We start from the raw sequence: 12,837 nt of genomic DNA, 5'->3' as shown, positions 1-12,837 counted from the left end.
TTATCTCAGATTCTCCAGCATCTGCAGTTCCTACTATCTCTGAGACCATTGTTACAGTTGCTTTATAACATTGCAGGTAAAACATCATATTGGTTCACTACGTTGTGGTTAGGCTTTCTAATCTCAGTCCAAAATCCAGTCTGAATCCAGAAATGACCTATTCCTGTGCAAGCCAGACTGGTGAGGCTACAGCATATTTTATCAGTTATCAATCACCCAGTTTTGCAACCTTGCCTGAGGTTGTGAAAGATATTATGTAAATGCAAGTTCTTTATTTCCACGAGTGCCAGAATGCCTACCTGTTACATTGACGGAGCTCTGGTTATCGACTGATCTGATTGCATCTCCAATTACACTTTGTAGGTCGGAAGTGGTGACGTTTGAGGTGAGGCTTAGGAAAGCCAGGAAATTCACAATCACGCTCCCATTTTGAAAACCAACAATGCTGATATTAAAACTTTTATCATTTAGTTGACTTTGTACCGTTTGTACAACCTGGAATGTACAAATATAGAGATTATTTTCACTCCAATAACAATGAAAGCATCAGCTACCATTCATTAAGAATGCCTCCTGATACTTTTTCATTCACTCACCCATTTGCTGAATATTGACCTAGGATGTTGTAATTCTAATATTAAATGTATCAATGTTAATGTTATAATTCTACAATAATACTTAATGTATAATTCTATATATATTATACATATGGTATATGATATAATTCTATTGTCATTCCTGTATTCACAATGAGAACTTATTTTCCATAGGCATACATGCTTTGAGAGAACTCTGTGGTAACCACGCATAGGGCTGTTGCCATTATGTTAAGAGTTTGGGCTTCTCCTATAGACTCAAGACGTGCCTGATTGATCTTTCATGGATTGTATATTGCCAGTTAGCTCAGCTAGCTGGAAAGCTAGTTTGCGATGCAGTGGTGCCAACAGCGTGTGATGTATTCCTGTACCAGCTGAGGTTACCATGAAGGTCCACCTTCTCAATCTCACCCTTCATCTGAGGTGTGGTGACCCTCAGATGAAACTCGCCACCAATCATCTCTGCCTATGAGAGAGCAACTCCCTGATCTTCCAGGACTATACAGACCCCTAGGCATCGGGGTAGCCCACAAACCAACGCCACCCTGCAACAGCTACCGATGAACATAAAGGATCCCACATCCACAACCAATAAAACCAACGTATTATACAAAATACCATGCCAGGACTGTGAGAAACATTACATAGGCCAAACTGGAAGAAAACTGACAATAAGGATACACAAACACCAATTAGCCACCAAGAGACAGTTCTCTCTGGATTCAGCACACACAAACAAGGATATGAATTCGACTGGGACAACATATCCATAATAGCACAAGCCAAACAAAGACATGCCAGGGAATTACTGGAGGCCTGGAATTCCGACCAGCACTCCATCAACAAACACACCGAGCTGGACCCGATGTACAAACCTGATGAAAAACAGAACCGGAAGAGATGCCAGCCACCCCAGCAAACTGAGGCGTATAAATAACAAGCAGGAGAGAACACCAACGCTTCACTGGAGGCGCATTGACGATGTTACCTAACAGGGTGACGAAACATCTGCAACCAAACACATTGGCTCGGTGAGCAAGTCTACAACCTCATCCACCACCCGAGCTACAAATCTTCTCAAAAACATTAGACTGTTACTGCTGAGTCTTTTGAATCTTTAGCTTGTCCTTAACTCAGAATAACCCTCACTCTCAGTAATCCTACGAACTCTTCATTCTCACTCTGATATTTATCAGACTGAATACAGGTCTCTAGCACAGGGTTGCATTTCTGCTCCTGTTTGAGTCTCAATAGTATTTCTCTCTGCACTGCTAATGTCGGAGTACCTTTATCACTTACGTCATCATCATTAACACGTTCACTTCCATATTGCAACAATATGTGTCTTAAGAACTGACATCGTCCTCATAGTTCTGAATTTTTGATTAGGGTTATGATATGTAAACATGATTACAAACAGATTGACCTATACCAGATTTAAAATTTAACTGAGAGTCATTATACAGGGCTGCACCACTCCGCAGTTCCACTTCATCCTCCGGCTTATTCGTCGTGCTAACAAGAATCTTTTTCTTTTCCTTTCAGGCATCAAGGCCCACAAGGTGCAACAACTCAAAAATACCCATGGCCCTCTGGAACCTCCCTCTCCTCCCCTTCCCTCTGACTCTATCCCCTCCCCCAACCACCCCCACCTCCTGTCGGGCATTCACCATCCCTCCTAACCTTCCACTCTCCGTTGCTGAATGCTGTGTACTAAGTAAAGGCCTCAGCTTTATCCCTCTGCATCCCCACCTTAACGAATTTCGGGGTTCTGAGGAAGGGTCACCGGACCCGAAATTTTAACTCTGTTTTCTCCTCCACAGATGCTGCCAGACCTGCTGAGCTTTTCCAGCAACTTTGTTTTTGTTCCTGATTTACAGCATCCGCAGTTCTTTCAGTTTTTATGAGAGTCATTATAAGTTGTTTCCCAGAGAACAGAATCCATTTGCTGCTAGGTTTCACGGAGTTGTTTAAAATCACTTGTCTTACCTTAAAATAAGGTGTAGAAGAAGTAAGTTTGAAGAGATATTATTCATGCAAATGTAAGGAAGAACATTAGAACCAGCCTATTTCAGGTTTAATGTACTGTACGCCCATTTCAGAAAGTTGTTTTGTCCAAATTTCTGACAAAGTGTTGTTTCTCTTGTATCAATTTTCAGCATCGTACATACTTTAAGGGCTTTGGAGATTTGTTGCTTTAGTTGTGAACTAAAGACTATTGAATAACAATCAGTCTCCTGCCCTTTAAAGAAAATTCTGGCAATTTGTCATGATTCAAGGCAGAGTTTGTTTGATGTTTAAAACAATCAATCTCAAACTGGAAGTCACGATGGCCCTGTGGGATTTTGGGGGTTACATGCTTGCGAGCAGCAATGGCTGCTGTGGAGGTCAGCTAATTTTTGACAGCTGTAAGGCCCCCTTAAACACTTGTGCATTTTTAAAATTGATAGACATGGCCTCTTGGACTTCTATTTGAGGCCTGATTGTTGTATATGGATGTATGATGCATATATCTTAATGCAAATATTATAAAGCACATGAATCAGGAGCAACACATTCCTGTGAGAATGAAGGATAGGTATGGCAAGTTAACGTGAACCTTGGATGACCAGGGATGTTGTGACCTTGGTCAAAAAGAACAAGGAAGCATATGTAAGGTCTAGGAGAATGGGAACTAACAAAACCCTCAAAGTATGTAAGGAAAGTAGGAAAGAACTTAAACAAGTAATAGGTAAGTGTGGTCCTAAACGAATACTTTGTGTCGGTATTTTCCAAAGAGAAGGAATTGGTAGAGGATGATCCTAGGGAAGGGAGTGTGGAATTTCTAAGCCAAGTTTTTATTAAAAAGGAAGAGGTGTTGTGCATCTTAAAAAGTAGTAAGGTAGATATATCCCCGGGTCCTGATGGGATCAATCAGAATATTGAGGGAGGCAAAAGAACAAATTGCTGGAGCATTGACAGATATCTTTGTATCCTCTTTGGCTGCAGGTGAGGTCCTGGAGGATAGGAGAATAACTAACATTGTCCCATTGTTTAAGAAATGTAGCAGGGATAATCCTGGAAATTACAGGCCTGTGAGCCTCAGGTCAGTGGTACGGAAATTATTGGAAAAGATTCTCAGGAACAAGATCTATATGCAGTTAAAAACAAATGGACTTTTTTTGCAAGTGCATGGTTTTGTGAGGGAGGGGTTGTGCCTCACTAACTTGATCGAGTCTTTTGAGGAGGTAACAAAGTTGATTGAGAGAAAAGTGGTTGATGTTGTCTACATGGACTTCAGTAAAGCCTTTGACAAAGTCCCTCATGGCAGACTGGTACAAAAGGTGAAGTCACATGGTATCAGGGGTGAGCTGGCAAGATGGATACAGAACTGGCTTAGTCATAGGAGACAGAGGGTAGCGGTGAAAGGATGCTTTTCATAATGGAGGGTTGTGACTAGTCATGTTCCATGGGGATCAGTGCTGGGATCTCTGCTGTTTGTAGTCTACCAAATGATTTGGAAGAAAATGTGGCTGGTCTAATTAGTAATTTTGCGGATGATACAAAGATTGATGGCATTGTAGATAGTGAGGAGGATTGTCGGAGGATACAGCAGGATATAGATCAGTTGGAGGCATGGGCAGAAAAATGGCAGATGGAGTTAAATCCGAACAAATGTGAGGTGATGCATTTTAGAACGTCAAGCACAGGTGGAAAGTATACAGTGAATGGCAGAACCCTGAGGAGTATTGATATGCAGAGGGACCTGGGTCCACAGATCACTGAAGGTGGCACTGCAGCTGGATAATGTAGTAAAATAGACCTATGAATATTTGCCTTCATTGGAAGGGGTATTGAGTATAAGGATAGGCAAGTTATGCTGCAGCTTTATAGAATTTTAGTTAGGCCACCCTTAGATTATTACGTACAGTTCTGGTCACCACACTACCAGAAGGATGTGGATGCTTTGTAGAGGGTACAGAAAAGGTTTACCAGGATGTTGCCTGGTATGGGGGATTTTAGCTATGAAGAAAGGTTGGATAGACTGGATTTGTTTTCAATGAAACACAGGAGGTGACCTGATAGAAGTTTATGAGGTTGAGAATGGCATAGATAGAATGTAAAGGCTTTTTCCCAGGGTGGGTTAAATACTAGCGGACACAGGCTCAAGGTGTGAGAGGGAAAGCTTAAAAGAGATGTGCGAGGCACATTTTTCACACAAAGGGTAGTGAGTGCCTGGAACACGCTGCTAGAGGATGTGGTGCAAACAGTCACAAAAGCAGCTTTCAAGAAACACCCGGACAAATACATGAATAGGAAGGGAATAGAGAGATACGAATCCTGTGAGTAAAAATAGTTTTAGTATGGAAGGGCATAATGGAAGGGCCTGTTCCTGTGCTGTATTGATTTTGTAAATAGATGGTCAGCTTCTTTGGAGAAACACTGCCTTTATGTTAATTCTCCCCACACAACTCCCATTCCCCTCCATCCTGTTCAAAAATTAAAGCCTGCCCCCAGTAAGGTGCAAGGGCTTCAGGAGCCTACATTCACCACTTCCTCAGGAACTTCATTCCACACGCGAACCACCTTCTATTGTTAAAAAAAAATTGACCCCTCGTGTCTTTTCTAAATCTCTCTCCTCCCACCTTAAAAGTGTGCCCCCTTGTTTTGAAAACCTCCATCCTGGGGAAAGGACAGCTACCATTAACTCCATCTATACCCCTCATTATTAGGAATGGAGCACCCAGAGGAAACCCACACAGACACCAGGAGAATGTACAAACACCACACAGACAGTTGCTTATGGGTAGAATCAAACCCAGGTCCCTGGCGCTGTAAGGCAGCAGTGCTAACCACTGAGCCACCATGCTGTCCCGATGGTAAGAAAGACAGAGAGAACAACAACCCTCCAGTGATCACGAGAGTCAGTAAACAACTTTGAACAGTTTGGTGCTGATGTTGAACGTATATAACTATACAAGGGTATACTAATTGCATATTGTCCACCATACGCTAGCTCCAGAGGTCAGAATTATTCCCTTTGAGTCAAAGTTTTGCAAAAGTGGTGGAGATCCTATCAATGGAATACCTTTCTGGTGACTCCAGCATGAGGTAGGACATACTCCACTGATTTTCCCACTTCCATAGTTTAATCAAAGATTACTCAAAGAAGAATTTTTATTTTTCCCACTTACTGTATCTGTAATTTCGGCTGATAGGTTCTTGTAGGCTACAGTGCCAGGGTTATTTAGCTCAACGCTGAATTGTCTGGATCTCAATGTTGCCTTAATTCTGAATCCTCTTCGGCCTTTACAGAGAAAAGAGTCAAATAAGTCATTGATCACCCTTACACAACAGACTGCCTTCATTGCTCAGTCCTTTGAGTATAGGAGTTGGGACGTTGTGTTGAGGTTGTACAGGACATTGGTGAGGCCTCTTCTGGAATATTGTGTCCAGTTCTGGTCACCCATTTATTGGAAGGATATTATCAAGCTGCAGAGGGTTCTGAAGAGATTTAGCAGAATATTGCCAGGTATGGAAAGTTTGAGTTTTATAAGGAAAGACTGGATAGGCTGCAACTTTTTTCGCTGGTGTGTAGGAGGTTGAAAAGTGACCTGATAGAAGTTTATAAAATAATGAGAGGTATAGATAGAGTTGATGGTAGTTGTTTTTTTCCCTAAGATAGGGAATTTCAAAACTAGGGGATACATTTTTAAGGTGAGAGGAGAGAGATTTAAGACATAAAAGGCAAATATTTTACACAGAAGGTGGTTCGCATGTGGAATGAACTTCCTGATGAAGTGATGGATGTGGTTACAATTACAATGTTTAAAAAACATTTGGATGGATACAGGAATAGGAAACATTTGGAGGGATATGGGCTGCATTTCTGAAGAAGGGTCTAGGCCCGAAACGTCAACCTTCCTGCTCCTCTGATGCTGCTTGGCCTGCTGTTTTCATCCAGCTCTACATCTTGTTATCTAACATTTAAAATATACCTGGATTCGCATTTGAAGTGCTGTCACCCATAAGAATGAAAACCAGGGGCTAGAAAAGAAGATTACGCTGAATGACTGCTTGTCCAGGCTGTCAATCTCTATGTTTCTATAATAATTTTGAAGTTCATAGACATACCTAGAAAACTGCCTGAAGCAAGTATAATGGAACTTTAAAATTATAGAATCCCTACAGTGTGGAAGCAGGCCATTCAGCCCATCAAGTCCACACTAAACCTCCATACAGATTCCCACCCAGACACACTCCCCTACTTCATCCATGTAACCCTCATTTCCCATGGCTAATCCACCCAACCTGCACACTTTAGCATGGATAATCCACCTAACCTGCGTATCTTTGAACTGTGGGAGGCAACTGGGACTCCCGAAGGAAACCCACTCAGGCACAGGGAGAATGTGCAAACTCCACACAGATAGTTGCCTGAGGGTGGAATTGAACCTGGGTCTGTGGCACTGTGAGGCAGCAGTGCTAACCACTGAGCCACCATATCGGAGAAACAGCAATGGAAAATACTGGGAAGTAATGAGACTGTTTAAGAGGAAGAAAGGCTGTTGGGGAGGGAAGGTCTGTCTGGCAAGTTACTAGCTTTCACTTGGAATCTTATCCTGAACTCTGAGAATCTGCTGTAAATACTGTCTCTAGATGTGAGAACAATATTCAAGTCACTGCTATGTTGGTGCTTACGAAACACTAGAGTTAATGAAGGGGATATAACTCGAATCGACAGCATTACAGCAGTTGCACCACTCTTTATTTAGTAAATACAAGTAAACAGTTTAAAGCAGTAACCTTCCAGAGGCAACTAAAGTAAACATAGGAAAATATCTGGACTGCGACATTCCAAGAAGGGAGCTCACTGCCTCTTTCACAAGAACAATCAGGGCTGAGCAATGAATATCAGTGAAAACCAGGCCCTGAGAAGGAATTTTTTTTTTGAAAAAGAAAGATAGACCAAAGAAGTCAAAGATACTTACTGTTGCATTCGCTGACTGTCATTATCGAGCAGTTAGACAATGCACAGATATCTATCTGATTTATGAAACATGTGTTAGGATCTGTAAGTTAAAAGTTGTACAGTTCAGTTAATATTGGAAATGAATACCTTTGATGAGTCAATGGTAGATAAGCTATACCTAGCTGTCGACTATATCCATTCATCTGCATCCCTAGGACTTAAAAGAACAGAGATGCAGACCAAAAAAGGGGAAAAGAGAGAAAGATAGTAATGAATTTAATGGGAACTATGCCGTTAAATGTACAGTTAAGCAGGAGTTGAGCAGTAACCAGAGTAAAATCATGATGGGCATAAGACCAAAGGCAAGGCAGATGGGAGTGTGATGGAATACTCTATTCTGTTTTGCTGAATGTAACTCCAGAAGCATTCAAGACATTAGACACCATCCAGGACCAAGCATCCCACGTGACACCATCTATCACCTTCAAAATCTGTCCTTTCCCAAACCAGCAGTGTACACCAAATGCACTAAACGTACAACAGTAACTCCATCTCAAAACCCATAAAAAACAATTACATATTGCTTCTATTGGTGAATAAAGGTAAATAAAGGTACGATTTTAGATAGAGGAAGCTGAGGAACTGATAGACATTGGAGTTTGAATGCACAAGTATTTGAAATAGATAAGGCTCTCAGCGAATTCCTGGCTTTATAGAAAGAAGCGTGCATCAGTAAAGCAAAGAAGTTAGGCTAAACTTTTCTCAAACACTAGCTAAGCCTCAGTTATTATGGTCGAGACCTCATTGAATGGAGGGGCAATGGAAGCAACTTCAAAGTTATATTTAAGAAGAAATTAGGAATTAACAATATGATTGAAAAATGTTTCAAGAAAAGGTCAGAGTAATCTGAGAAATTGGAGAACTTTTCAAAGCAAAAAAGAACAAATATTATGGGTTTCCCCCAGCCCTGAAAAATTCCATGACTTTATGATATTCCTCTATTTGTTTAACAATGTCAAAATTCCATTTATAGTATTTTAAATGTGCAAAGAAATGTTAATATCACAATGAGATAACGTAAGATAAATGTGTTTCACTTGTTAATTTCACCAAGATTTATTTAAAATATTTTCGTATTATTGACTACCTCATCACTCCTGGTGAAAGTTGTTCAGATTGTTACCTCTGCACTGTGTTCCTGGGTTTGCCGGATTGGTATCTATAATCCCCTCGAAGCAGCTACATGAGAAATTCCCCGGAGTGTTCCTACAAATAGCAAAATCAGAGCACGTGTTGTTCCTAGTCTGACACTCGTTGATATCTGAAATAAGAAATAGATTAAAACAATCAATTAGAGCAAAAGCCATTGTAAGGCAATGGTTTAAGTCGTGCACAACTCAAGCAATGTCCTACCTTCACATATTCTTCCAGGAACATTGGGGTTCCTGTCTCTGAAACCAGCATTGCACCGACAGGTGTAAGTTGCATTCTGTTGTATACAAGTTCCATTACCTGAACAGTCATTGAGCCCTGGTTGGCAGCTGTCTCTTACTATAATGGCGAGGGAAGATCTGTGTTAGAGAATTCATTTAATCTCAATTTAACCAACATATTTGAAAATCTGATAAAATGGGCTTTCACATAATTCCTAATTTCTCATGTTACTCTGATGCAAATATCATCTTCTAATTGTGCATAACGACTAATGCAAAAAAAATCCTTAATCAACGTGAGAACATGGAAAATGTGGCATGAGGTAACCAGAGCCATGAACCAGTCACAAAGAACAGAGGTCTGAATGAAGTAAGTGTGGAGCTTCCAAAAGGTACAAAGATCAATATAAAATTGCTCATAACGTGACATAAACTGGCAGTAAGTTTGGAATGACCTTGACAGTTGACATGAGGATGAATGGTATACAAAATGGAGAAATTCATTTTGTCCCTTAAGATTGGATTGAAGGAAGGATTATTCTAGACACCAAGCACTATTGGCTTTGCTAATCTGGCAACTATTTTCTAATTCCCATAGAATTAGGAATGGAATTGCACTCTCTTCACAATGCTCTTGGGCATCTTTTTGAAACTAGCATTACTAAAGCTACAACTAAAGGTTTATTTTAGCTGACTGCAAGTCTCAATATGTTGAAGCCAAAAGGTTTTTATTTTTTTGCTTCAGTGAAAAAAAGTTTCTGACCATGGGTTGTCTCAAACTACTAATAAAGTGCATTCACTGTTGTGTAGGAAATGCAGAGACAATCACATGCAGAAAATTCACCAAATAGTGATGTCAATATTATTGTGTAACTGGTCAACATTGACCACTACCGCTTAAGCAGGACAAGAGTGGATGAGGAGTTAAAACAACGAAATGTTTGCCATTGCAGTTCTGCCCATGCCTCCTGCTCACTGGCATTTCAACTTCTGGATTTTGAGAAATGTTAGATGTACCCACTGAAGTTAAGTATTTTTACTGCATTAAAGTCAGAATTCCAGGATCCTTATGGAATTTTATGTCAAAAGTTTAGAATTAAGCATCGAACTGATAACAGATGTGAAATGGGGAGGAGCTACAAGGAATGAAGAAGCCCAACAATTTAAGCACTTTTAGTTATCTTTGAGTTTCCTGCAGCAATTGTGTTGTGTCAGGTATCCTAAGGAAACTTAAGATTCCACACCTTTCTACCTTCCCTCCACTGGCTATGACGCCTCCTGACCCAACCATTTAATTTATTGCAGGGAACCATGCTTTTCAAGGTGGTTTCCTGCCATTGAAGTCCAACTCCAGCCCATCAGCCACTCTGTGGTTGGAACTGAGTTCAGCAAAGACTCCAACAAATACCGTGCTACCATGCTGAAAGGTCCCAACTCTCACAACAGATCGATGATGTTGCTCACCGTATCCCATACAAAACAATACAACTAAAGTTCATTAAAGGAGCTATCAGGACTGGGTCATCTATTCCCCATCTACTAGAGTTCTGATATATCCATCTGATGGGGCAAAAATAAAGATCCTATACACTCCTGTCTTCGCCCTCTTTCCAAATTGGCAAACATAGCAATGTGTAAATATGCCTGAGGGCACTGAGATGGAAAACTGTTTGAAATAAGGAAGGTATGGTATCTGCCATTTTTGAACTTTGAATACCAGCATCTGTCTGAAGGCTAAATATTGAAATGTCAGGAAAGATTTAAGTTCCGAGCAGATTAGTAAAGTGTTGTGTTTTAAGTGCTCTGACCCTAAACTACTAGCTGTCTGGATTATCGGTGTAATTGCTAGTGTAGAAGTGTCAGTGGAATGGAACAGGGATGATCATAAAGACCAGCAAATCTACTGAGGCTAAGGAAGGTAACTACAGATCCATGACAAGGGTAAAACTTCCCTGTCCCAGAAAAATTGTCCAGGACATGATCTTCGCTCTTCAAAATGCTGACACCTCATTCCATCTTCCTGTACACTGAACAATCTGCTCTCAAGTTATAAGTGGAAAACATTGTCAAAAGTCTGAAGTGACTAAAGCCAATGCTCAAATCATAGACAAATTTAGTGCTGCAGGGGGTTGTTCCAAAAGCTCACAGCCTTCAGTTCGCCATCATCACAACTCAGACTAACAAGTGATGAACTATGAGGTGAAGCAAAACACGATTCATCAAAACTGCCTGTCCTGATCATCCTTGTAATTGTCAGCTGCTGACCACAGGTTGGAAAGAATGTATTGTTTGAAATTTAGCACCTGGCACGTGTGCTTTAGTAGTCTCACTGCCCTCAAGTTGGATGCCAGTAGTAAATCTAGGCTAGGAGCAGCACCAGGGAATGTGATTCTGTCTCTGGTCAATGGGCACTCAATGGTATAGATAGCCCTCATGATGTCAGTGAGTTTCAAGACACTTAAACTTGTGCCAAGCTCTGTCTCTTGAGTGATTCCAATATGATTCATAATCGCAGTTGTTAGTAACAGTGTGATACAAATCTCGAGTTTCTAAAATCATTACCTTCCCCATTACCATCCTTTAGAATATAAATGTGACTGCCTTCTCTAGACATTCTGCTGGTTGCTGTATATCCCAAGAAACTATTTCGACATGAAAATGATGATGACCCCATATATATTCTTCACTCAGTGAAGAACAGAATAAAACTTGAAAAGTATCATATTGTGATATGTGCAAAGGCACTTGAGGTCTTACATCCTGACTGACGAGCTTTGTGATGTTGGAAAATTACAAAGACCATTAAACAAATCACACCAGATCAATGCACAATTAACATTTCAAAGTTATAACTAATATATCACACAGAATACTCAAAGGGACAATTGATAGCAGTTAACCATGAGTGAAATGAGGTACCAAAACTAATTTGCATGGATTACCCCAACAATTATCCTATTTTGTCAACAGAATTGATGACAGGCATTCACTGGTTCATTTCTCAAGGGAGTTTCTTGACAACGGTCAATGCACCAGGTTTCAAGTTAAAATTTGAACAATGCCAGGGAGTTAACTGTCAATCAGCATTAATAAGAACATGTCTCACGGTTATAGCCTACCAATCAGTATCCACTTGCCAAACACTCAGCAGTATTTACTCAAGCAGCATAAATGTTGGTTTTCCACCTGAGTTTATATTCTTGCCAAATGACCTGATCAGCGCAAGCGGAAAAAGTTTAACAAAATAACTCAACTTTCAGCAATATTCAAGTTCTGTATGACAAATCACAGAATGATTGCAGGTTAAAATATTATACTTACCATCGGATGTGCTGACTGACGTAGACACAGTGGGACTAAAGGTAGGAGTTAGGGTGGAGGATGGAGTGGAGGTTAAGGACATAGTTGCGATGATGGTTGTGGTGTTTGTTGAGGTGATGCTTGTGATTTGACTTGATGTTGAGGTTGTTGTCGGTGTGCTGGTTGAGGTTGATGTTGGTGTGCTGGTTGAGGTTGTTGTTGGTGAGCTGGTTGAGGTTGATGTTGGTGAGCTGGTTGAGGTTGATGTTGGTGTGCTGGTTGAGGTTGATGTTGGTGTGCTGGTTGAAGTTGTTGTTGGTCTGCTGGTTGCGCTTCTTGTTGGTGTGCTGGTTGCGCTTCTTGTTGGTGTGCTGGTTGAGGTTGTTGATGGTGTGCTGGTTGAGGTTGTTGATGGTGTGCTGGTTGAGGTTGATGTTGGTGTGCTGGTTGTGGTTGTTGTTGGTGTGCTGGTTGAGGTTGATGTCGGTGTGCTGGTTGAGGTTGATGTCGGTGTGATGGATGAGGTTGTTGATGGTGTGCTCGTTAAGGTTGATGT

At 40.9% G+C, this 12,837-nt stretch overlaps 1 protein-coding gene across 1 annotated transcript in view; it reads right to left on the bottom strand.

The window, feature by feature from the left end:
* Window positions 1-252: 252 nt before the first annotated feature.
* The window catches only part of LOC125484404 (cell wall protein DAN4-like), a 16,717-nt gene continuing 4,132 nt past the window's right edge, over window positions 253-12,837 (bottom strand). Inside the window, exons 4-8 of the mRNA XM_048603027.1 lie at window positions 12,303-12,820; window positions 8,732-8,869; window positions 7,568-7,648; window positions 5,771-5,883; window positions 253-495 (exon numbers count right to left, since the gene is read on the bottom strand). Coding sequence (XP_048458984.1) covers window positions 253-495; window positions 5,771-5,883; window positions 7,568-7,648; window positions 8,732-8,869; window positions 12,303-12,820 — 1,093 coding nt within the window. The remainder of the gene's footprint in view (window positions 496-5,770; window positions 5,884-7,567; window positions 7,649-8,731; window positions 8,870-12,302; window positions 12,821-12,837) is intronic.

Source organism: Rhincodon typus, chromosome 11 (genome assembly GCF_021869965.1).
Source record: "Rhincodon typus isolate 14 chromosome 11, sRhiTyp1.1, whole genome shotgun sequence".
In the NCBI taxonomy this organism is placed as follows: Eukaryota; Metazoa; Chordata; class Chondrichthyes; order Orectolobiformes; family Rhincodontidae; genus Rhincodon; species Rhincodon typus.
Note: the sequence above shows the minus strand (reverse complement) of the source record. Positions and strands in the feature narration are given on the sequence as shown.